This window comes from Filicampus tigris, chromosome 8 (assembly GCF_054856515.1).
Source record: "Filicampus tigris isolate MCC_2025a chromosome 8, RoL_Ftig_1.0, whole genome shotgun sequence".
Classification (NCBI taxonomy): domain Eukaryota; kingdom Metazoa; phylum Chordata; class Actinopteri; order Syngnathiformes; family Syngnathidae; genus Filicampus; species Filicampus tigris.
This window is the reverse complement of record NC_141224.1, coordinates 25,298,229-25,324,018: the sequence shown is the minus strand read 5'-3', so window position 1 is coordinate 25,324,018 and position 25,790 is coordinate 25,298,229. Positions and strand designations below refer to the sequence as shown.

At 41.8% G+C, this 25,790-nt stretch overlaps 3 protein-coding genes and 1 long non-coding RNA gene across 10 annotated transcripts; 2 read left to right on the top strand and 2 right to left on the bottom strand.

Annotated features, from left to right (window-relative positions):
• The first annotated feature begins 442 nt into the window (after positions 1–442).
• echdc1 (enoyl CoA hydratase domain containing 1) lies at positions 443–16,506 on the top strand. Of its 4 annotated transcripts, none has more exons than XM_086038864.1 (7): positions 443–533; positions 1,177–1,253; positions 3,695–3,867; positions 10,606–10,748; positions 14,486–14,538; positions 14,635–14,715; positions 15,519–16,506. In XM_086038864.1, the coding sequence occupies exons 2-7, from the start codon at positions 1,189–1,191 to the stop codon at positions 15,934–15,936; spliced, it is 933 nt and encodes a 310-aa protein (XP_085894990.1). In that variant the 5' UTR covers positions 443–533; positions 1,177–1,188; the 3' UTR covers positions 15,937–16,506. The 4 variants fall into 4 exon arrangements, with proteins under 4 accessions (XP_085894990.1, XP_085894992.1, XP_085894991.1 ...); XM_086038866.1 differs by having other exon boundaries at positions 507–533; positions 1,177–1,296; XM_086038865.1 differs by having other exon boundaries at positions 516–636; positions 1,177–1,296.
• On the bottom strand, positions 5,046–10,093 carry LOC147144161 (uncharacterized). 3 transcript variants are annotated; one of them, XR_015087927.1, is made up of 11 exons: positions 9,902–10,093; positions 9,715–9,811; positions 9,096–9,279; positions 8,015–8,195; positions 7,623–7,798; positions 7,449–7,525; positions 7,171–7,352; positions 6,574–6,807; positions 6,288–6,464; positions 6,053–6,201; positions 5,047–5,914 (listed from the first exon to the last, which is right to left on the bottom strand). It is a non-coding gene; the product is annotated as an uncharacterized LOC147144161 (long non-coding RNA). The 3 variants fall into 3 exon arrangements; XR_015087928.1 differs by having other exon boundaries at positions 5,046–5,914; positions 8,015–8,118; positions 9,715–10,093; XR_015087926.1 differs by having other exon boundaries at positions 9,715–10,091.
• A 941-nt stretch (positions 16,507–17,447) lies between the features above and the next one.
• Positions 17,448–23,808, bottom strand: rnf146 (ring finger protein 146). 2 transcript variants are annotated; one of them, XM_086038018.1, is made up of 3 exons: positions 23,642–23,808; positions 22,941–23,000; positions 17,448–19,601 (listed from the first exon to the last, which is right to left on the bottom strand). In XM_086038018.1, the coding sequence occupies exon 3, from the start codon at positions 19,587–19,589 to the stop codon at positions 18,420–18,422; it is 1,170 nt and encodes a 389-aa protein (XP_085894144.1). In that variant the 5' UTR covers positions 19,590–19,601; positions 22,941–23,000; positions 23,642–23,808; the 3' UTR covers positions 17,448–18,419. The 2 variants fall into 2 exon arrangements, with proteins under 2 accessions (XP_085894144.1, XP_085894145.1); XM_086038019.1 differs by having other exon boundaries at positions 23,599–23,803.
• Positions 23,809–24,270: 462 nt separating this feature from the next.
• Positions 24,271–25,519, top strand: mdh2 (malate dehydrogenase 2, NAD (mitochondrial)). Its single transcript, XM_086038020.1, has one exon. The coding sequence runs from the start codon at positions 24,425–24,427 to the stop codon at positions 25,436–25,438; it is 1,014 nt and encodes a 337-aa protein (XP_085894146.1). The 5' UTR covers positions 24,271–24,424; the 3' UTR covers positions 25,439–25,519.
• Positions 25,520–25,790: the final 271 nt, after the last annotated feature.

The window sequence follows — 25,790 nt, the reverse complement described above, 5'->3', positions numbered from 1 at the left end:
ATTTCCGGGTTGATGTTTTTTTTTTTTTTTTTTTTTTAACTACAAGGCCCGCATTGAACTCCATGCCTTAGGCATTACTGACATCTAGGGGTAGAAACAGTGCATATCATGACTTCTATGATAGACAGTGGCGGCTCATCACAGGCTCTGTCTCATGTTACACATATTATGCTGAGTGTCTGTTCTATTTGGGGTAGTTTTTGATACAAATAAAAAAAAAAAAAAAACTTGATTACACTACCTTAAATGTTCTACGCCTAACCAATCACATTGTAAGATGATAATTTCAACGCTGGGTTTCACTGTGATAGTGAGTACAAAAATGTTTTAGTCTATTGTTTATAGCATAATAATTAAATATTCAGCGTAAACACAGAGGAAAACAGTTAATATTGAAAACCATCTAGCTTACTCAAGTTCGGTAGGTGGCGGTAATGCGCCTGAATGCTGTTTACGAAGCGCCATTCAAATCAAACAAGGAGAAGACTTCCGGTTCATTGGAAGTTTTTGGAATAGCACAGTTCAACTTCAAGGTTGGTTATGGACATTTATGGTGCAATAGTGAGACCGTTAGATGCTAATTTGCACAGGATATCGACTTACACTACAACCGATCAACAAAACAACTTAAAATGTGTATGTGGTTATCACCAAACAACATTTTATCTATCTGATACAAACACATTGTGTCTTGTGAAAATGTGTTTTCTTATCGCATATTTGTTTTGGTTCTTTTGTCACTGCATTGTCGTAATACGAATATAAATCCGCCTTAACTCTCTGTTTCTTTGTAGCCTGCCCACAGCATCTACATATGTGTTTTTAATCACATTTATTTTGCTAATTAGACCTCGAGTTAGGCTGATGCAGTCTTTACGCGATAGCACAAGCTTTAATATAGTAAGTGATTGTACAAACCATCAAATGACACTAAAGTAGCTCACTAGAGGAAAATATAGTAACACATCCAGAGGGTCCCGTTTTTGTTCGTGTTTGATAGATTCGTTGTTATCAAATCACATGAGGAACCCACACATTTTCTAATTAAAATGTGAATCGACAGTCACTTTTTTTTGCAGTCAAATTGTTTTTTATGATCATGGTCGTTTTGCTTCAGCAGTATATCGGTATTTGGCCACAAACTTCACTGTAAACATTTTTTTCTTCCATGTCCAGGCTAAAGGGATCATGGCTGTCCAAGCAATAAGGCGTCATCTCCTGAGGGAGAGCCACGTGTGCGGCAGCTGGGCCAGGTATCAGAGACTTTTCTCAGTAAAATACACAGACTGGACATTAGTAAGTCTTCACCATCAATTCAGTGAAATACAATTACAAACAAAAAATGCCTTGACAATCGTAGTAATGCTCAATTTGACATTGTCAGAGAAGTATTAAGTTGACAACATTAGTTATGCAGAACCTTGGAAGACTATTATCCAGACCCTGGGCACTTGACCCTTTTTATGCCCGTCCGGCCGCGACCCTCCACCCTTGACCTGGGTACCCTTCCGGCCGCGACCTCCCGCCCTTATTCATAAAAATTATCACCCCCTCGGCCCAAAAAAAAAAGTGTCCGTGATTGACGCCCCCGCGGGAGAGATGCTAAAGGCAAAGGCTTTTTAAGGATCATTAGCTGGCTAATTTACTATTCAAACCCGCTGTGGACATGCTTCAAACACGCTTCAAAATGCGCCACTAGTTATTTACTACTTACCCAACTGCGTGTGCTTACTTTCATTGTGAGCCCCAGGGTTGGTTTTGTCGTATTGTATAATTATTTGAGTCCAACAGCCGGCCAGAAGTCGCAGTCGACAAGTTATTTATTTTGCACACTTCCCCTCCTTCACGGCCTTCAAAATAAAAGCATAACAGCAAACCACTATACACAGCAGGTTTGCTAAGGCGTATTTCCAGAAGTAGGGAAGACGCCAGAAGTGCATGAACTCCACCTTGATGAGCCAGCGTCATCCTTGAGTCAGTGCTGCGCGCAGCTTGAATATACTCGTGGACACAAGTTGTTTTGAAACAGTTGAGTTCCAAGTCGGTCCGCGTCGCTTCAAAAAGACAGTGACAACAATGGATATCGTGCCTACTACAACCATAAAGGGACCGAGATGACCAGACGATGCATTTAATTTTATTGCCAAACTAGTTTGCTTTGCAGCAGCAACGAGCTGCGTGCTGCATGCTCTCCTCTTCTCCGTGTGGGAAACTGTCTGTCATCGCAACATGTGACACAATGGACCGATCACATCAGCAACAATTCCTTATGTGTGCGTGGCATGTGTCACAGACCTGTCGCCAACAGCACAATGCGTTGGTCATGTGAATCAATGCGGCAGTTGTCGCTCGCGCCGACGCGGGAGTAGAAAGAAGCCTAAAAAGAAGCCTTTCACCGAGTAGGCTGAGATGAAATTTGGCCACCTCGCGACCACGTCAAACGCATGAGCGCCTATTAGTGGGCCGGAGTAAAATCCACTTCCGGCCATGCTTAGTCCAGCCATTTAAAAAAAAAAAAATTCAGCCCCCACCCCCCGACCCAAAAATGGCCATCCGGCCGGGCCGGAGGGTCCGACCGGTCTGCCCCAGGGACGGACTGCCCAGCTCTGCTATTATCTGATATTGGTTCAATGTAGAGCTGTCCCGGCATAGTCGACGTGGCCGATGACGTAAATACGTCGGGACGCACAACATACCGTCGATGTCAAGCGCCGATGACGTAAAATATTGACGGCATGTACGTACGCACGAGTGTCGATGACGTAAATGTGTCAACACGTGCATTGCGTCAGTTGTAAACAAAGCGAGCAGAGTAGAAATGGCGGAGGTTAAAATCTCACCTGGACCAGTTGCAATATAAAGCGGACAAAAACGTCCAAAGTATGGACATATTTCAAAGAAAGGTCGAGCGAGTTGGTCGTCTGCACCCTCTGTAAAGCTGAGTTGGCGTACCACAGCAACACATCAGCCATGAACGAACATTAAGTGACGTCACTCAGGAGTACTACTGGAAGACGAGAGAAAGCAGAAAGCTGGAGTATCCCAAGTCCAGCTAACTAACTAATATCCCCCGGTTTTACTGAAAACCTGTTGTGTCCAACGTATTAACGTGCATCGTTAAGTTTGATTTCTTGAAGCAGCGGGTGGCAGTCAGTCACGCCCTGTTGTGTTTCAACTTTGTGCATTATGTAGCTAACATTCGTGGAGCTATTTCACTCCAGTCAAATTGTGTTGGTGCTTGTAGGCAATGTTATATTGGTTCCGCTGCTCTATGTACCTATAAACAGTAACACGCGACATCAGTTATCTGCTCCGGAAAGCTCTCTATGCACGGGGCACAGCACAGCATGCAGATCGTATATTTAGGATGATGTCCTGCTCCCGCTGCTAAAAAAACAACCCAAAAAACCTAGAGGAAACACTGGTCTGCTAACCATAGTCCGTGACTGTACTAATATATAATGTGTGCTTCTTCATTGTTATAATACCTAAGTATGCACTGCTTTATCTGTTTCAGGTTGAAGCAAACTGATGTTATTTATTTTTGTTAGTTCTTTTACTTGGGCTGTTCACACATGCACGCTCACATTGTTTTATCGTTATGTATAGATAAATACCTCATTCATGTTCACACGTCATTCAATTTCAAAAGTTTTCTAGTTCAATGTGACTTAACATATAATGTATCCTCAAGGATGTGGCAGAGACAAACGAGTGGCAGAGTTCACACCGAAATGGACTTTGACCAGGAGGAAACAAAGGCCAAGCTGCTGGGCTTCCCTGGAGGTTCCATTGATCTTTGCAAACAGGAGTGTGGTATTGGCATCCTCAAAATCAACAACCCATCGCACATGAATGCCTTCACCGGTAAGGTTTCTCAAGAACCACTCCGGATACCTTATCGCAGGGGTAGGCAACTCCGGTTCCTCGAGAGCCATATCATGCCTCTTTTGGATCTCTCCCTACTTCAACACAGCTGGCTCTCGACGAACTGGAGTTCCCTACCCCTGCCCTATCTGGTCACATCAACTCGTAACCTGTGTTCTCTTCGCTATTAAAGGGTCGCTAATATGACCTTTGCAGTGACAAAAACAAACATCCTCTGGATTCCCTCACACTGTATCAAAACACTTTTTCAAGAAATGCCACCTAGTTGTCGAATTATAGGCTCCAATAGGAAGGTCACTGACAGCCTAGGATGAAGCGAGCAGATTTTGGTGGGCGTGGATAAGGCGCGGCCGAGGCGTGGCCAGGGCATGCCTGCTCCGCGTGCTTGTTTACACACTGAGTCTTTAACGTTCGCACTTAATGAATTATTGACACATGCTTTTGTGCTCATCAGTAGGTGATCACCAAATGCCACGTTTATGTACAAAATGTTATTATAATAGGCATTATGACAGTATTGTCTGTTTAATGACAGTTATCAAATCTATTTCTAAATTAGGTGCCCAATCAGCAACATGTTTTTGTGTGTGTGTTCAGCTATACTCCAGTCACACTTCAGTCTCCTCAAATATGCTGGACAAGGATATATCAATATTCTGTACTAGTGCAACTCATGTAGTATGTAGAAGTATATTGTTGTTACTTGTACGTATGTTAGCATCTGGTGATTGCCTCTGGTCAACTATGTCATCACATCGAAGTTAGCTTTTGTTGCCGATGCGAGACTTGACATAAATGGCTCAACACAGTGAACGCACAATACGTGCATTTCAGTACAATCCTGAATCCGACCCAGACGGTGAGTCACCAGAAGAAGTGACCCGACGGCTACAGCAGGACGTATCAGAATGGTTAGTTGTCAATTGTGTTTGGTTGTTTAGGTTAATACAACATTAGCTAGTCATAGCGCTAATCTGTGTAGCTGGCGGTGTTGTTTATTACAAGTGAGGTAATAACTGTAAATTGTACCCAAATCAAGTGCATCCACTTGTAATACAAAATTAACTGCTCCACGCAAGCTGGCAGGGCTCTGTTTATTACATGTAAGTGATGTAACCACTGTAAATTGTACCCAAATCAAGTGCATCCACTTGTAATACAAAACTAACTGCTCTATGCAAACTATGGAAATGGCAAATTTCACTGTGTTTTATCCATGTGGCCTATTCAGTACTAAATAATCTCATCTCATCTACCATGTGCTTTTTGATAGGTGCCTCTGTGTGTGCCACTATGCCAACAGAAGCAGAGAATATTTGTTGTCGGGAAATTTCCATGGCATCATTCCACTACGATTCTGAATACCAATTTGCTATTTGTATCACACCTCAATATTATACATACCATTCAAAAATACCATAAGGTCATGAGAAGACTTCATGAAGTTGAAGGAGAGTTGCAGTGTATGGTTGACCATCCAGGATTGGACCCTGTCTGCCTGAATGTCTACTCATTGCAAAATGCTATGCAGAATTACAGAGGAGTTTACGGGCCACTGCACTACAGAACAATTCACCGGTAAGATATGTTTTGAGAAGGATTTAATTTACAGTCTTATGAATAAACAACATTGTGAGGAAAAAAAAAATCTTATATTAGTAACAGAAATTAATGAAATTAAAATTAATCATGCAATAACCACACTGAAAAAAAATGTATTGTAGTCGTTTCAGGTATCTGGCATATCGTTCTTTTGTGAGGTGGTGCTGGGGACTCTGGGTGCACAATCAGGGTGGTTATTCCAGCGTGTGTGGTCCTTCGCATCCGCTCTGAATTTCCAGAGGACGGCAGCCAGTACACCGGATTCAAACGGGCCCTCGCCTGAACCTGGACACATAGCTCGCAACAACCTTCTCCTTGTCGGGCCTCTCATACTGGGCTGATGGGTCCTCAGGCACAGGGATGGCCAACATTGCATCAGTGTATGGTTCATCAAAAATGAGGTCCATCAAGTCTTCAACATAACCTGTAACATATAACAAGGACAAATATCTTTGGTTAAATTGTGTTTATTTTTGTGTCTTTCTACATATGTCATGTAATATATATATAGATAAATACATTTAAACCCCAAAACAATTGTTTGAATTTAATGAACCCTTACCATACGTTGACTTTGTCTTCAGAGGTTTGGCTCTGCACTCCCCCTGAAGTGCTTTTGGAAAGGAAAGTTTGAAGGGAGGCACACCTTCCCTTGTCTCTGCCTGTGGTCGCTCAGCATTTTCATTGTAATGCATTGCAGCCAAATATAGCCTGAAGCATTACGAAAAATGTGTGAATAATAGTAATAATGAATACAATTTAAATCACAAGTGTCAAATATACACTTTTTTTTTTACCTGCATAGCATTCCAATGAAGGGAAAAATAACATTTTTGACGACAAAACGAAGGATGATGGAATGAAAAGATTCCAAAGATGAAGTTTGTAGGCGAGGGCTTAGTTTTACAACATCCTTCAGCGTTCGTTTTTTTTTTTTTAAAGCAACCTTGCCAATTTGTCAAAAGCTGGCGATTCTGTGAACGAAATGGAAAAATCATTTTAGAAAATAATATCTTTTATAGTACAATTTGATCTCAAGTGGAATTCACGGTAGCTGTGTAGTTGTCTGCATTGATAATATACCTGCTTGGAGCCATTTGTTTTAGTCCGTTGTCTTGCGGATTTCATGCTCACAAATTGGGTAAAGAGGATCCTCATGTGTATGGATGTTTCGCACATGGTTCAGAATCGCATTGCACCTTGCAATTCCCTCTGGACGAGATGTACAGTAGATGTGGTTGTTGATGCTCTTCATCCACTTTTTGAGTTTTTCGCAGCCCTTCGTCTTGCTGATCACATCCAGTTTCTTTGCTATTCCTACAGTGAGAGAAACATACAACCCATTCAGTAAAATAACAAGCCATTTTTGCACTACCATGTAGGATGGAGTTTGGGTAATGATATCGGTGGCAGAGTTCTGGACCATTTGGAAAAAAGGAGATTCGAGTTACAACTATCCACATGGCAGATGACGTATGTTCACAAGGAATTAGGTGGTGTTTGATGTGGGGTAGGTGTTGAAACGGTTCATGTTGCACATGTGGAAGTAGGCTGAGTGGGTGATGTCATTGATGTCTTATTGGAATTATAAAGTGCTGTCAAGGATGATACCCAGACCCTTAACCTGTGAGGAGGGGAAACCTGAGGCGTTATCAACAGACAGAAAATCCAAATAAATACCTTTTGCCATATGCCAGACATCATAGTAGTGTGTTGTCTTTCGCTCCCTGAGAAACCTTTGCACTTGTCGATGACGATCTGTGACAATGCAGTCAGTCAATGGTGATGCCACGCGACTCCATCTGTGCAGGCTCCTCTTAAGGCCCCCTTTCTCCATATGTTAGCTACCACCAACCTCATTGCTTTGGCAACATAGAAAAATCAGATTATGAGAAAATACAAAATGGACTTTGATTTTCAAAGGTCATTCCACTCGACAACACTTTTCAAAATCTCACCTGGACCAGTTGCAAGTCCACAACTGTGTTTGTCTTGAGATCCATCATGATATAACTCCCATTCTTTGCTGAGTGACCTGTTAATACAGTTTGTTCAAATATTGAAATTAGTGTGCACTTTTTAACTTCGGTCTCCAGTCTTCATATATTTGCAATATTCCAGTAACATAATACCTGGGGAGTCAGCCCTCATGTCAGCCAAACATAACTTTGCCTTCTTCACACAGCCGCTGCAGAATCTCATCCTGCTGGACTTTCCAGTGATGAACAACTGCCGGTTCAATATAAGATCTGGCATGCCCGCGAAATGTTTCATACTTAGTAACCTGGAGGTTCATTGCTTTGAAGACCTGTTGGTGTGGAAAAGAAAGAAATAAAAATTGATGTAAAAATAATCCACTCACATTTTTATTACGTCCACCAAACAGGTTATGTTGTGTTTGTTTGTGGACAATAAAACTAGAAAATCTGTCAAGGATACTATATGGGGAAACTGTTTTGCTAAGCAGAGGTGTGCGCTCTATGAGTGCTTTAAAATTATATGTTTATTTTGAAAAAAAAATTACCTTTTCAAGTTGAATGCAGGAAGCACCATTCAGGTACACAGCTGCAGACAAGTGTATGTTCCCCAGCCGGCGTACTCCCCATGACAGGTTGGCTATTCCACTGTCTGCAAAATGTGCAATGTGGGCAGGACTGCTTCACCGATGGATACGTTCCAAGCCCCTGGGTCCTCACATCACATTTCTTAGTGCAGACCGGACATTTATTGAAAAGCTGCATGATGCAATCCTCATAAACTGTAAACTTACAGACCTGGTGTGCTGGGGTTAAGAATACCTCTTAAAAAATCATTTTCAGTAGAGCAGATGAAACATTTCCTCTACATATTAATTGTTCCACTGCACTTTAAGGCAGCTAAGCTAACATTTTTTTGCACCACAAAAGCAATGCTAACAACCACACAATAATGTTATAATAACCTAAGTGTCGCCGGAACCGCTAAATAATGTTTGTATGCCAACACAATCCTTCTATCACTCATTCTCAAATAATATTGGACTTAGGACTGAAGTGTACAGTCAAACGAAAATGTCACCGATTGGGCTGGATCATAAGTCTAATCATGCATCTTTGAAAGGTCCGCTAAAGAACTGCCCTCCAATGGGCCCACCTCAAGCTCTTCCTTAATTTCCAGACGTGGCCTTTTTGCAGGTCTTTTCACTGGTGTTGAGGACAACCACAAAGAGTCTGTGTTGTCTGTTCCAACACCAAAATCCTTAAACTGTACAGCTGTAGTTATTTTGAATTAAAAGGCCTTGACGCGTTTCAGCCTTGATAGGCCTTCGTCAGGGCAAGCTTGAGTGATGGAGGCCTACCACGGCTGAAACGCGTAGGCATTTTCTCCAACTGGCCATGTTAAAATAAAGGCCTTTTAATTCAAAATAACTTTGAGTGCCCCTGTTTCTATTTTTCTTTTTTTTAAGTCCTGTGTTGATCCCTTGACTGAAGAGCACCAAAGAGACATTTTTGAGAAAAGTACAAACATCCGAGAAGCACTCCTGCTTTCATTGATTGAACACAAATAAACTTATTTATTTGCTTTGTGATCTTAACATTCTAAAGGAGACTGGACGTTGTTCATACCTTTACTTCTGAAGTGAGACTGCAGTGTTCTCGAAGCCAGCTGAGTCCCTACACAACGTGTGGGTAATATGTCGGTCTGGCAGGCAAAACTCCTTGAGGGGGGTTAACAATGGCCTGTTGAACCACTGCTACTTGAATGGGGGACTGCTGAGCAAATGATTGGACTGACTTGAGTTGTGCTGGCCTGTTACCAAAACATTGAATAAAACAAATAAAACAGATTAACTACAAATATAAAAAGCATAAAAACTGTGTTGATCACTCAACTGTCTTGTTTAACTTGCTACAATATATAGATTGCTGGGAGAAAGAGTCAGGAATTAAACATTTTAGCATGCCAACTTAGTTTTTGATTACAGACAAAAACAATGTTGACAGCAGCACGAGATTCGGAAATACATTAGCAAATAAGCATCTCACTTCAAGGATTGTAAAGAGACATTGATAAAGCTAAATTACAAAGAGCATTCGTTTATAACTGTATAGAGTTTCACAACACGTGATATACTCACACGCTTTGAGATAGCATCGATGTTGAGCTGTTAGCCGCGAAGCTAACGACTCAAACAAGTCCACAATATATCACATCTGAAGGAAATTGTTCAGAAAATAGACTTACTTAGACAGGGTTACTTCCAGTTCCAAAGAGAGTGGGTATTGATCCCGGGCAAAGCCAAAGATGTCCAGCGAATCCACGTTTGTATTGTCCCAAATTGCTGAAACAGTCATCAGCAAAATGTTTGCCACAAACTAACACACGTTTTGGGAGGTCTTTGGGCACATTCGATTTATAAGTAAACCTCAACCAGAACAGAAGAAAAAGGTGTTTGTTGTCCTTTGGGCAATCTGGTACAAAGCAGCTCTGACGGGCTTTTCTGGCTTCCATCTTGTCCCGCGTAAGCGACTTAATTGTATGCCGGCTGAGGGCGGAGTTCGCGCTTAGTGAGGGACGTACTACCAAAAAGGGGCGTGTTAGTGTGTGGTTAGTGACGTATATAATTGCAGGCTGCTGAAACGGCCCGTTTGTCAGTGCTGATTGAGCTACGTTGATACAAACGGTCATAGAAAAGGGAAACATGGATAGTTGCTCTCACAACTTTGGGCACTTAGTCAGGGTGGGGGAATGCATATTTATGAATAAAAACCGTAACAAAAAGAGATCTTCACATTAGCGGCCCTTTAAACTAGTGATTCCCACCCAGTGTGCTGCAGCACTTTAATGTGCCATAAGTGATCATCTGGTGTGTGCTGTGGGAAAGTATCGCTTTTCATTTAATTGGTCCAAAATTATTCATTACAAATCTTTGTTGATCTATTTATGCCAGAAGCATATAATGACAAAAGCACAGACAATTAAATTAAATGCTCTTTCTCAAGGCTTAAATTACATAATGAAACCGGTATACCAACCTTTGTCTTTTGACATTTGTTTGGTGGTGCGTTGTGAGTTTTTTTTAATGTAAAATGTGTTCCTTAGTTCAGTACACTGTATTGTGCTGTTGTATCCCAGGTACCATGATGGTGCAGCTGGAGGAAAAAGTGAGCCAACTGGAGCAGTGGGCAGATGGAAAAGGCCTCATAGTCCAGGGTGCTGCGGGAACTTTCTGCTCTGGATCTGACCTCAATGCTGTCAAAGCATTATCCAAACCCCAAGTATGACTTTAAAAGATTAACCCAGCGGGTTGAGTAACAACAGGTTAAGCACAATGCTTCCCTTGCCATCAAAGCCGGCAAATTTTTAGTCTCTAAAACTATTCTGAACAATTACTCTTTTTTTGTTTGTCTTTTCAGTTGCTTTGTCATAACGAGTAGATGATCTTTATATATTTTTTTGCTGGAGCTGTTTTCGACTGTGCAACAAGGGCACTTGATATTAGGGATGATCCGATAGATCGGGCACCGATAATGACTGGCCGATTTTCGTGAAAAATTACGTGATCGGCATATTCGATCAAAGCCTTTTGTTGCCGTCAAAAAATCTGATCACCCGCAGCTCATGCATCGCAGCCTACAGACATGAGACCAGCCTGCTTGCAGTGTTGCGCCCCCACCCCCTCCCCTCCCCCTCTGCACGCTGTGGAGGTGCACGGCAATAACAAACAGACAAGCATGTCTGTGCTGCTAACTGCTGTGCGTAGTTTGCGTCTTGTAATATATGCCACGAAAATGTACCTCGCGGCGGGAGCATGGCCACAAGTTTCAACACAACCAACTTAATCCGACATTAGAAGAACAAGCAATTGGAAGACTATGGTGAGTTTACGAGGCTCACTGTATTGACATTAGTGATAGGCATAACAGTTCTTTTAAGTGAACTGAATCATTAGAATCAGTTCGTCAAAAAGAATCGTTCAAAAGAATCGTTCACCGAATCATTCAGCCCCGCAAAACTCAGTTCACTCACTGACTGCATGGAGTTCTCGTTTGCATGAACAAGAAATGGCAGCGACACGTTCACTCACCGAATCGTTGGTGAACGGGAAATGACATCACTGATTCCTGCAGCGACACGTTCACTCACTGAATCGTCGGTGAACGGGAAATTACATCACTGATTCTCGCAGCGACCCGTTCACTCACCGACTCACCGAATCGTTGGTGAACGGGAAATTACATCACTGATTCCTTCGTGAACGCCAATAGCGTGGCAGTATGTTCAGTAAATCCGACTTATATCTGATGTTGGCTGCTGATTGGTCGATCGCGAAGATTGACAACATGCGCGTGGCTGAGCTCAAATGAACTGAGAAAAGAACGAATCATTTCAGGAAGTGATCCATTCACTCACGTTCACTGAAAAGATTCGTTCTTTTTGAACGAATCGTTCGCGAACGACCCAACACTAATTGACACAGCAGCAGCAATGAAACAGCAGCTAAGGCAGCCCATGCTGACAGACTCAAACACATATCACCGCGACAGGCAAAAAGCAACGCAAATAACCAGGAAAATAATGAAATTTATCGGACTTGATGACCAACCATTCTCGATGGTGGAAGACACTGGATTCCGCCGACTGCTCGCCCACTTCGAGCCTCGCTAGCTACGTGCTACCGGGACGCAAATACTTCACAGACGTAGCTCCACCAGACAGTGTATTGTTGCATCGAAAGTTTCCTCAAAGAAGGCCTATTATCCTGTTTAAGTTCTACAAGTGTTAAATGGTACTCAGATGTCAGTCCTGAATCGAGGTTGAGTCTAACAAGGGAGTTTTTCACTCTCGTACTGCTTTTAATGACAATATTTGAACGAGGCATATGTATTCCAAAAGACAAAATACACGTGGTATTGAGCTATAATGCGCGGAACATGCGGAAAGCTATGACCGATAATAAACGGGCGACCGAGTTTGGGCTGTATGGCACCCAAGCTGCATCTTATGCATGATGCGTTACTGTCACAGCGCAGTATAAGTGGCATTATTGCCACAGGGAGACGCATTGTAGGTCACTTGTGGGCAACAGACCCATTCATTCATGAACCTCGGAAACATTACAACTCAGCAACACATAAATCCGACCACAACACAGATAACCCAATTCGATACAATATGCTGTTGAACATTCAAAGATTTCAATGCCTAAAAAGTGTATACAATTTCATTAAAACTTTTTAAAGTTTAAAGTAACTTTAAAAGTTACTGTATTTTTTCATGATAAAAAGAGTTTTAATATAGTTAGCAATAACTAACTGTTATTGTATTTTTTTTTTTATCACAAAAAGTGTATACATGTACTGTAATGACAACTTGTGTTTAACTTGAATACTTAGGTGTGTCATAGGCTATTGCTGCTGAGTGTTTAAAGGTTTCATTGTCTTAATAATTTACAAAATCAAGAGATCTTTATTGTTAGTGTATTTTTATTCTGGTGTAATTTCTCAGAATATCACTTGAATGGTTCGCTATTACTTATTTTTTCTAAAAAATGTACCATTGACTTGTCATCTTTTCAAAAAAACATATTTAAAAAATAAAATAAAATCAGTTCAACGCACCATTTCGGCTGTTATGTTCCATTGTGGACGGCGTATTGTCGGTCGAAAAACTAGTGCCATTCCTCATCCAAATAAATTTGCACGTCTCATTTCCACTTCAGTCTCTGTAAATATCCTGACTGGTGTTTAATGCCTCGCCCATCCTAACCGTGATCAGCAAAGAAGCATTTAAAAAAATTTTTTTTAAATTTTAAGCAAAGAAGCAGTGTGCGCTGGTCCCAGCCTAAACCTATGTAGCTCTGCTCACTTCTACATTTCCTCATTCTCATATAAATCAGCCACGGAGAGGTTAATCCTTTTGATATGTTGAAGTGGGCATTAGTAGAGATGTCCACATACATTTTGGTGCCAATTAATTGCCGTTTTTGGACGTTATAAGCAATGAAAGTACAATGATTTCCAATGGAGACTTTGTAATCAGTCCCCCCAGTGACTCCGACCAAACAAGTATAGAACGGTAGGTTGCGTGGCATTAAAAAGAGGCGGTTTTCATGGAGTCACTTATTTCCTAATTTCTCCCAAATGTTTTTATAAAATAGAAAATGACAACTCTTTTCATTTTCCTGATCAAAAAATATACAAAATGAACTTGTTAGTGAAAACATGGCCATCCTGGCCCCACCGTCCCTTTAACTTATATTCCACAAACGCAAAATTAATAAGAATGCCGTGTTTCAACTAGTGGGCCTGCTGGGAACATATTCTTGAAAAAAATATGTTAGGGTTGACTTCCCTTTAAGAACTCAAAGGGAAATTTTTCCATTGTCATGTACGGGGTCCTCACATCAAACTATTCTTATTCTTTTTAAAATTTCTAATCCCACTTTACTGAGAGGAAGCCAACCCAAACATATTCTCTTCCAGAACATGTCCTATGCAGGCCCACTAGTCTAAGTACGGCATTCTGACTACCGTATTTTCCGGACTATACGTCGCCCCAGAGTACAAGTCGCACCAGCCATAAAATGCACAATAAAGAAGAAAAAAAAAACATATATAAGTCGCACTTTGGGAGGAAATATATTTTGTAAAATCCAACACCAAGAACAGACATGTCATTTAAAAAATAAATGACGAACAATTTAAAATAAAAATAGAATAGAGGCTTGCAGGCTGAACGGTATGCTTACATTACATTATACTTCGATGTCATCGTCAGTCGACAGAAGTGACAAAATGGCCGCCCCATGAGACCCCTAAAAGTGGGTGTATTTTGCTGCTTTGCCACAAACGCAATATTAATCAGAATGCCGTATTTCAAGTAGTGGGCCTGCATAGAAGATATTCTGGAAAAAAAATATGTCTGGGTTGACTTCACTTTAATGCATGCATTGCATTATACTGGAAGCAAATTATTTGTCTATCCTAAAGTGATGTTTGCTTTTGTCTCGTAGGATGGCATGAAGATGTGTATGTTTATGCAGAATGTTCTAACAAGACTACTCAGGCAAGGGGCCGTTTTTATGCCGCATGATTAAAACTGTTGTGTTATTTTATTTGATGTAATTGGATCACAATATTGTATGTGGTGTTCCCAGTGCAGGCTGCCTCTGATCTCTGTTGCTCTTGTGGAGGGAAGAGCTCTAGGTGGAGGTGCAGAACTTACTACTGCTTGTGATTTCAGGTACACACATACCAATTTTTATCATCTTAATCTTGTTTTTTTAATGTTAGAGATCCTACACATGACAAGGAAAAAATGGTTTATGGGTGCTTCACTGCTTACTGCTTTTAAAAGTGTGTGATGTACTTGAGATGACTAGCACAGCACACCGCACGATTACACATACAAAATATCGCCCAACTGCGAGTGTTTTACACCAAACCATCATTGTGCCACAGATGACTGGAAAATACAAAGAAAAATAAGTTACTGTTAGTTATCTTACATGGTATTAACTACATTCTAATTTTCAACTCCTCTCGTCATTTTGATTGTGGTAAATGACACGTACAAACATTCAACACAACCTCTTGCCCCTTCTATTTGCCTGAGAAACAATGTGAAATTCAGATACATAGATAAATAGATCCCATAGATAGACTTCCCTCTCATGATCCATGATCCTATCACAGAGAGAAATTTGAAGGTTGTAACTACTTTATAGTTCTATTTTTGTATTTTAATTTTTGATTCTAGCCGCTTGTAGTGGAGTAAATTGGTGTCAGCACATTAAATGGTATGATTCCAGTTACGAATGTCAGCCTCGACTGTTTTCCGAGCAGATCAGGGAGGAATGATGACCCACTGCACACCACAAGATAATCTTTTAGAGACTTCTGATTGGACCTTTGCGAACTTTGATTGGAAGAGAGGAAATGCACTCAAATTTTGTCCCAATTATTAATTTATATGCATACCTTCACGTAAAACAGATAACCTGATCTTGCTTGTATAATTATTTGCATCTGATACTTCTTTTTTAGATTAATGGCACCTGGCAGTGTGATCCAGTTTGTCCATAAACACATGGGTGTGGTCCCAGGCTGGGGCGGAGCTGCTCGACTCGTCCATCTTGTTGGAAGCCAAAATTCCCTCAAGTTGCTCTGTGGTGCTTCCAAAGTGGATCCTGAATTCGGCCTCCGGATTGGGCTTGCAGATGGAGCTCTTAAAGACCCTCAGATCGAGGAAGGTGTGGGGACTGTCCAACAGCAGGCTGAAAAGTGGCTCAGTCACTACACTAAAGGGCCACCAGCAGTAATCCAGGCTATTAAAAAGGTAGCCTTGTCAGGGAGAGAGCTCCCTCTGACGGAGGCTCTGAGGACTGAGAAGGAGGTCTTTGCTACTGTTTGGGGTGGTCCAACCAACCTGAAGGCACTAACCAGCAAGTCTAAATACAAATAAGCACATCATGTTGACCAGTCAAATTTAAAAGACTTGCATAATTGCAATCAACCCAACAGTGTATACTATGCAGGTCAAACTTGGAATTAAAAAAGAAAAAAAAAACTTGCTGCTGTGCATTTTAAAAACTAGGATGATGTTCATCCAAAGAGACAATGTCATGGATAAATATATACTTCCATTCAATTAAATCACTCATGTTCATTTGACCATTACATCTTAGTTTTAGAAACTGGATCTTGTCTGTCATTTATCAGCTGACCTGAAACTGTTCTGAGCGTGTTCCATTAATACTGTTTAGAGTAGCAGAGTGCCCACTTCATGAGGGAAATATTAAATGCACATCTTGTAAGTTTTTAGTTTCTCATCTTATCCATGACCTTACCTTATTAGTGGAGTTTCTTTGATTTTTATTAAAGCGGAAGTCAACCCAAAGATATTTTTTTCAAGAATATATGTTCCCAGCAGGCCCACTTGTTGAAACACGGCATTCTGATTCATTTTGCGTTTGTGGAATATAAATTAAGCAGCAAAATGCACTTGTTTTAAGCCATCTCTGAGGGCGGCCATTTTGTGTACTATCAACTGAAAATGACATCACAACTGCTCACAACGACCAATCACAGCTGACCTGTTTTCTGGAGCTGAGCCGTGATTAGTCGTTGTGAGCAGTTGTGATGTCATTTTCAGTCGACACAAGACAAAATGGCCGCCCCCAGAGATGGCTAAAAATGAGTGGATTAACACATTTTCCACAAACCCAATATTTATCAGAATGCCCTGTTTCAAGTAGTGGGCTTGCATAGAACATATTCGTGAAAAAAATATGTTTGCGTTGACTTCCGCCTTAAAGACATGGTGAACATTCTTCTCAGTTTAATTGTTAAATACTATTTGTTAACTTATTTTCTATATTTATTTGATATTCAAAACACCCAAAGGGAGTATCTCATGTCTGTATACATTTACTTTTCACTGTGTTTTACATGACAGTGGATTGGAACTACAGGTCAAACCAAGGTCTCAGCTTTACATTAACCAAAGTATGTTTTGAGACCTTGGCTGAAATTTGCATTTATAAAAGCAAAATCGGATCTTAGCCTTTGTGAAGCTAGAATTCTGAAATGTTTTTCCTCCCTCTAGATCAGGGGTGCCTAAATCCAGTCTTCGAGCACCTATGCAGCCTGTTTTACGTTTCTCTCCTCCAACACACCTGATTGAAACAATTAGCTTATCAGCAAGCTTTGCAGAAGTCTGATTATGATCCTGATCAATTGAATCAGGTGTGCTTGGAGGAGGGAAAAGTAAAACAGGCTGGAAAGGGGCTCGAGGATAGGACTTGGGCACTTCTGCTTCAGGTGTTGAATTTTCAGGTAGGATTGCGTTTAATAGTGATAGAGTAATCATTCCGCCCTGACTCAAGTAGAGCTATTTGTGGAAGGGGAAAAAATGTCTATTGTAAAGGAATACAAATGTGTGACACATGTTAGAAATGTAAAAAGAAGACGCTGTTAGAATGATGAAATGACCATTTATTAATTTATAAACCAAGTAAAAAATTGCCAAGCAAAAACTGTTACAAAAAAAATCATTCAGAATGGAAAATCCAAGGAGACAATCTAAGCACGTAGAATAAAACTTCAAACTTTTGTGATGTGGAGTGGCATGATCGTTTTACTGCCTCACATGTTGCACGTAATATTGGATTTAAAACCAATGTCAAAACAGGAGAACATTTATCCACACCAAACCCAAAATATCAAGAGCTTCTTGCCACATGTAGCGTTAAAATAACTCTCTCTTCAAACATGCACCAGTTTAACTTTCTATTTTAGCAATACACCAGTGAGAACACTCGGGTTGTAGCCAACATCTAAATGTACAACACTGATACTTCACATTAAAGTTCCAATTACTTCAAGTGTTGAAGAATTTTAGTGTAAATCTCTAATATGATCTAATATTTCGCAGCAGTTGAGTGATCAGATATCCAAACTCATGGGCAGTAAAACAGTTCAGTAGACTTTCCTGTTTTAAGATATTAAATGTGAACTTTGTTCCACATGAAGGATAGAGAGAAAACAGCCTGCCTCAAGATGATTTCCCATATAAAAGTGCACTGAGAATTCACAATTTGCTAATTCTGAAGCAAACTAATCGGGGCGGTTGGGAGTTAGTCAAGAGTCAGTGCCACATGTTGAGTTCCATGTGTGTCAAGTTAGCCGAGAGAGTTAAAGATTATTAGAATGCCGCTATTCACGTGGAGAACGATGCAGTTGCAAATGACTCATTCATGCTCCCTCTCGCATGTCACAGTTAGCCAGATTACTCCAAAAGTGTTTAGGCTTGTGACTTCACAGGCTACCTGTCAAACAGAGCTGCTCGAAAACATGATCAGTTTCTGAGCAGTGAAGCAATGAATGAGAGCACAAAGGATAGAATAAATTAATGGAACGAAACAGTTATTTGATTAAGGAAAAACTTCACACTTCAGTCACTGTACACTGACCATCAGGCATTCGGGACCTTCCACTTGTTGACGACGAAGGGGGGGAAATGGACTCTGCGCCAGGGAGGGCTCTGTCCTCTGGGTTCAGTCTTTGCCTCTGTGGGCGATCCTCCCATGGCTCCACATGCTCACCATTTCCCCCCCCCTCCCCTTCATCATGATCCTCTTCCTCATCATCACTCCAGTCTCCGGAGCCGGACTCGTCCACGGAGGTGTGATGGTCAGAGGACCTGGAGGGTGAAGCCTCGTCCTCTTCGTCTTCTTCCTCTCCTTCACCTCCCCCAGATCGCTCGTGAAATGGAGTGGGCCTGTGGCTGATTTGGAGTTGTGAGAGAGCGTCCTCTAGAGGGGGGCTGCTGCCGCTGCCAGGTTGACCGCCCGAGTTAGTCGGAGGTCTTGCGCTGGGCAGAGGGGCTGGCGTAGCAGAAGGGATGACAGTGCCCTGATGTTGCGCGCCAGCTGCTGTGGTATCGGCTCCATCAGCGGAGTTTTCTCTACCCGCTGCGCCGATTGCCCCCGTGACACCCTCAGTGTCCAAACGCAATCCAGCCACTCCCTTCTTGGGAATATCTAAAACATCCCGCTTCATCTTGCGTCGACGTCCGTGCTCATTACGCCTGTACTGCACCATGTTCTCCAAGTCGGCTACATACAAAAACCCAGCGATGAGCATCTCCGCCGTCTTCTTGCCCTTGGAGAAAGCGTCCTCCAGCTCACGGCTAGTTCGCACGTCATACTGCCACCAACCATTGCGGCCCTCGTAATACCAGGCGTGATCACTCACTTCCCCGCCCCGACCCCCCGCGGACGCTTTTAGCTCTTCTGGAGAGAGAAGTGTGGGCCTTTCCAAGAAGTCATCCGGCACTTCCTGTCTGCAGAGAGCGCAGCGCTTGCTCTGCCAGGACGCCCCCTTCACACACAGGAAACAGAAGATGTGGTGGCATGGAAGTTGCACTGGATGGACGCAGCTCTGCAGACAGATGGCACACTCTGGTACCAAGAGGGCTGGCGATGTGTTGTTGGAGCCAGGACACGATGATTCGGCACTGCTCCCACTACCAGCAGCGCCGTTGCTGCTGCTGTTGCCTTTCTTACTTGGGGGAAGTGAGCTAACAGAGTGGTCTACTTCCCCACAACTAGCCATCCTTAGCACGTACTGGGAATTGAAACGAGAAAAAAAATTGTTACAGACGGAAGGCTACCAGAAGGACAACTAAACAAAAGGAGAAATGCCACCCAGAAAAACTAAAAATAGATTGTGTGTCTGTGTGTGTAGTGTTCACTCGCAACATTGCGGTTCGGTTATTGCGGCTATAAACTATCGCGGGTTTTCATTTGTGGCCGTAAATCGTAATCTATTGCAGTTTTACCTCGCTATTTGCCGGGTATTCTTCTTCCTTCTGGGTCAATTTTATTTTATTTTTTTTAATGGAAAATTTGTTTTACAAAAAACGAATACCATGAACATTAGGATTAGGGCCAGTTTGCAGTGCCGGGAACGTACACCGGCACTGTTTTTGGTGCACTCTGATTAACCAACAGGAACATTTCAACAAGGCTCTTGAAGTGAAGTAGTGCACGCTCTGAGCATATTTCCGAATGTGCCCTAAAGCTCGTCGCCCCCAATACACCTGTTCCCTCATTGTGGGTGTGTTCAGAAAGACGCTCCAAGCATGCTGCTTCAGTTCAAAAACCCAGAATGTTGTTCAAATGTGCCGTTTGGTCCAAAAAACAGTGCCCCAAAAAACAGAACAAGCCAGACAATAAACGTCTGCATTCAGAAATGAATGTGAGCGAAGTGCGCTCTGCTACTGACAGCAAACGTGGGCAACAAAACGTCGGCTAATAACTACATTGTTTTTCTTGAAGTCTGTCTTAAAGCAGTTTACCTTAACTAGAATACCACATTGCATTGCAGTCAAAGGTACAATCCTTGTTGTTGTTGTTGTTGTGCAAAGCGAAAGTTAATTGCCATGACTTCTGCTGGCAGGAGTGATAATTTAAACTTCAAACAACCAATTTATATAATACAGAGGACTGCTGCCATTTGTAGGGGATTGGATCAAATCTGTGTATAACTGATGGCCATTATAAATTCGAGTTTTTTTTTAACCCCCCACAATTCTTGAATACAGTGGCTTGTGGAATTATTGGGCCCAATTGAACTTTTTGATCTTTTGCCACATGTCAGGCTTCAAAACTATAGATACAAAATGTACATTTTTGTTCATTATCAACACCAAGTGGAACGAAATAAATATATTTTAAACTTTTTCTTTTTTTTTATAAAAAACTGAAAAGTGGGGTGCACAATAAAATTCAACACCTACAAAATAATATCCCAGCCTCTGTAGCAGATAGAAACATAATTCCAAAAGAATTTGAAAGCTTATACATGTGGCTTTCAAACAGGAAGTTTATTAATCGTTACTGTTTCAATCGAAGATGTAAAAATAACTATTTTTTTATTAGTGTAAGAGAAGCAATATTCTTAATCAAGTAATTACCATCCTGTATGCTGTTACAAACACGTCGATATCGTCATTGTCTACAAACATATCTTAACCATATATCACGTATGACTGAATTAAAGTCTACAAGCGCATCGTCTTTTTTACTGCCATTACTTATTTCAGAGCTCCCGCAATCGACGGCGGTCCACCATTCCTGCCGGAAAAAATTCCAGACATCCACCGACCGCTCACGACACTGTCACGTGTGTATTCTGATGCATTTCAGTGGCTAAGAGACCGAGAATTGGATTAAAAAAAGAAAATGATGTATACGCTATCCCAGATTTAAAGGTAGAAACACGCAACAGCGCTCCCGACTTTAGTGTTACAAACATTGGCCTTAATGGGTTAAAGAAGAGTGGTAAGAAGAAAGTCCTTTTTCAAAGACAACGTCCCGTTTGAAGTTTGTCAAGCCACCTGGGAGACACAACGAATATGGGAGAAGGAAGGTGCTCTGGTCAGATGAGACCAAAATTGAACTTTTTGGGCTAAATGTATAACAGGGGGCCTTGTGAGGAGAAGCGGTACAGATAATGGATGGATGGATGGATGGATGGATGGTATAACAGGGGGGTGGCAGCATCATGGTCTGAGGCTGCTTTTCTTCAGCGGGCACAGGGAAGATAGTTAAAGTTGATGGGAAGATGGATGGGGCCAAATACAAGGCCATTTTGGAAGAAAACCTGTTGTAGTCCGCAAAAGACCTGAGACTGGGACAGAGGTTTACCTTCCGACAAGACAATGATCCTAAACAAAAACAAAAATCTACGATTGAATGGTTTAAAACTAAACATATCCAGGTGTTGAAATTGGCAAGTCAAAGTCCAGACATCAATCTGATTGAGAATCTGTGGAAAGATCTGAAAACTGCTGTTCGCCAACGCTCTCCATCTAATGTTGCTGAGATTGATCTGTTTTGAAAGGAAGAATGGACAAAAATGTCAGATTGACCTGTTTAGAAAGGAAGAATGGGCAAAAATGTCAGTCTCTAGATCTGCAAAACTGGAAGAGACTTGCAGCTGTAATCGCAGCAAAAGGTGCTTCTATAAAGTATTATCTCAGGAAGGCCAAATAATTTTGCACACCCCTATTTGATATAAAGTTTGAAATATCATAAAAAATTCGTCTCACTTCACGTTTAGTCCCACTTAGTGTTGATTATTCACAAAAGAAAGTAATTTGATACCTATATGTTTGAAGCCTGAAATGTGTGAAATAATTTCGCAAGACACTGTAGGAGGGTATAAATTGACAAAAGGCATTTTCCCACCAAAAAGGAGGTTGGCTAAAAAAAAAAGTTAGAAAATTAAAAATCCGCAAATCTGCAAATTCACAGGTGTCGAACCAGAAGTCCGTGGGGGTTCCACTGCACGATATTATCTCGCTAAATTGTGATTTATCGTTCGTATTCCAGCTATATAGGTGAATATTTAAGCATTTTTTCTTCTTCTCAGTGTTTTCTTCCAAATCTGCACCTTCAGTTTAGTACCGCAACATGTTGGTCAACACTGAGGTCTACTGAAAGAAACAGAGAAGGTCCCCTACTAACCTGCAGAAACCTGCTCTGTTTCCAATTCTAGCTGTTTGAAGGTTTATAATTACTGTAGCATCTATGTTAATTTCGGTCTATTCCATTTTGCATTATGTTAGCATTGCAGCTTGATGCATTCCACTTTGCCTCTTTGGAAAACTGTAAGTGAGAGTGAGAACGAGCAAATAGAACATTTTCAAAAGTGCGTTAATAAGTTTAAGTGAGTGGTAAACAGTGTATGTGTGTGAACTATTTAAAACAAAATTTGACATAGTCTTGTGTTTTCACCTCTTGCGGGTGGGTGTGGACCGTATAAGTAGCACCCCCCCCCCCCACACACACACACACAAACAAAACAAAAAACCCAGAAAAAAACGAGAACAAAATCAATGACATCCTTGTGGTATACAAGTTCAACCAAGAGATGGGTTTTAACAACATGGATACTCACATTAAATCGCCTTAATGTTCATGTATCATGAGACGTGCTGGCGGAGCTTCCAAATTAGACCTGTTTGTAAACCAAAAGAAGGTATGGAATTTTGAAACTCAACTTTCCTTGTCAAGACAAACCACACGTTTAGAAACTCCTGGTAAAATGCATTTCACGCGTGACATTACACAGCATTTGGACACAGCTGTTACTAACATGAACGAGTGTTTTCAACAAAGGGCCACTCTGTTAATTGTCTGACTTGCATGGACCCAACTGAGTCCGCAAATCGCTCCAAATTGAAATTTTTTCAGTGCTTCTTAGCACTGAAAAAAAGCAGCTGAGGTTATAGCCACTGAAAAAGCAGCTTACGTTACCAACTACAGGACACAAAGAGGTAGCAAGGTAATATTTACATGAGCCTCACTGTGTTGAATGACAGTCCAAATGCACTAGATAAAATGACGTCTGACAAACGAAACAAAGAAAGTGTGTTCAAACAAATGGCTAAATCGCAAACTTTAATAAAGGGTATTAATGGTGGACCCGATTAACGATATTGCTAGTTGCTACGGCTAGCTCGTCTCAGGACAGTAATTTGACTCCAGCAAATAGACGGGGTTCATGTGATGGCGCTAGCTTATTTTAGCAGGTCGACATTAACAACAAGGAGCACCTTTGCTCTAGCGTCTCAGCCAAGGCAGCTGCTTCGTACATACCGTACTGATAAATGTCGTTGTCCACTTCTTCTGAATAGTTAAATTTAAATAAAGGGGCACCAATTCCAAACGTCAATCAAACAAATTCCAATGTTTGCTGGGTTTGTTTTCCACCGTATAAAAAGAAGCTAGGGGTGACGCATTCAATTTACCTCGGAATTCTGATGTTTAAATTACGTCACATCCGAGTTGTTGACGTTCCAGTTTACAAACCTAAATGAATACAGACGCCTTAAAAAAAACAAAAAACAAAAAACAACTCCAAAAAACACTTTTATTCGTTATATCAGGGTAGGATTAAATTATTAATTTGTACAAACGTTAAAAGTAGGTGTGTTCGTTATTTTATTGTTAAACCCGGGTTTCCGATTGATATTGAAAAGCGTATCAAAAATACGTCAAATCAAACGGAGGAAGCAAAAAAAGCTAAATTGCTTGAAATAAAGTAGTGCTAACGTAAGTGTTTCGATGTGGAGTGTTGTACTTTACGTGATAAAGTAATTATACATAACAGTTAAGTAGTAAATAGAGATGCTCCTTTCACTGTAGTCCATAATGCGTTACGTTTTTTATTTGTTTTTTGCTAAAAGATTAACCACACGCAGCGGAAAGCGATCTTACGCAAGCTGACGTGACGTAGGATCACGCGAGAGTTCTCAAACGCACATAGCTACCGTCTCTTCATGTTCGCTAGCAGCTAGAGGACGTTGGTGTCACAGACGAGAGGGGTGTATTGGGTATTACTTTTCAGCTACGCTAAGAGAAAACGAAAACAATCGCAAAATGTTTTCACGCGCCGTAAGACCTACGATCAGGCTCACCAGAAGCTTGTCCACCTCGTCGCAGAAGCACGCCAAAGTGGCTGTGCTGGGTGCGTCTGGCGGGATAGGCCAACCGCTGTCTTTGCTGCTCAAGAACAGCCCCTTGGTGAGTCAACTCTCCCTCTATGATATCGCTCACACTCCTGGAGTGGCTGCGGACCTGAGCCACATCGAGACACGAGCCCAGGTCAGCGGCCACATGGGTCCCGACCAGCTCGATGCTGCACTACAGGGTTGCGAAGTCGTCGTCATCCCGGCTGGTGTGCCCAGAAAGCCCGGCATGACTCGTGACGACCTCTTCAACACCAACGCTACCATCGTAGCCACCTTGGCCGATGCCTGTGCTCGCAACTGCCCTGAAGCAATGATCTGCATTATTGCTAACCCTGTCAACTCCACCATCCCTATTACGTCGGAGGTCCTGAAGAAGCATGGCGTATACAACCCTAACAAAGTGTTTGGTGTCACCACCTTGGACATTGTCAGAGCCAATACCTTTGTTGCTGAGCTGAAAGGCCTTGACCCAGCCCGTGTGAGTGTGCCTGTCATTGGGGGTCACGCAGGGAAGACCATCATTCCCTTAATTTCCCAGTGCACCCCCAAAGTGGAGTTCCCCGCAGACCAGTTGTCGGCCCTGACCGGCAGGATCCAGGAAGCCGGCACAGAGGTGGTGAAGGCCAAGGCCGGAGCTGGTTCTGCTACCCTCTCCATGGCGTACGCCGGCGCCCGCTTCACCTTCTCCGTCTTGGATGCCATGAATGGAAAGGAGGGTGTGGTAGAATGCGCCTTTGTCAGGTCAGAGGAGACAGAGTGCAAGTACTTCGCCACACCTCTCCTCTTGGGCAAGAATGGCATTGAGAAAAACCTTGGGCTCGGCAAGCTATCCGCCTTCGAGGAGAAGCTGGTGGCAGACGCCATTGATGAGCTGAAGGGCTCCATCAAGAAGGGCGAGGATTTTGTGGCCAACATGAAGTGAACAGGGACATTCAAGTAGCTGCAACTTGCCACTGTCATTGGTATTTCCGGTCTTAAATTAAAAGTCTCTGGCAAAACTCCACATCTGTCTGTGTCGATTTTGACATTTGTGCTGTCCCTTTCTCTCAACCCCCAATTATCTTTTATGATGCGGTTTTATCTCATCCAGCTATGAATTGTGCACTGGTCTCTTAGATCCCATCTTCTTTCAAATATAAATTTAACTTATTTTCATAAATCAGTATGTATTGTTGCTCAAGAGGAATGCTGTCATCAATGATTTTCATGCTCATAAATGTCACTGAGTAAAAACACTAGTGACCATCAATAAATAATAGGTGAAAAAAATATAT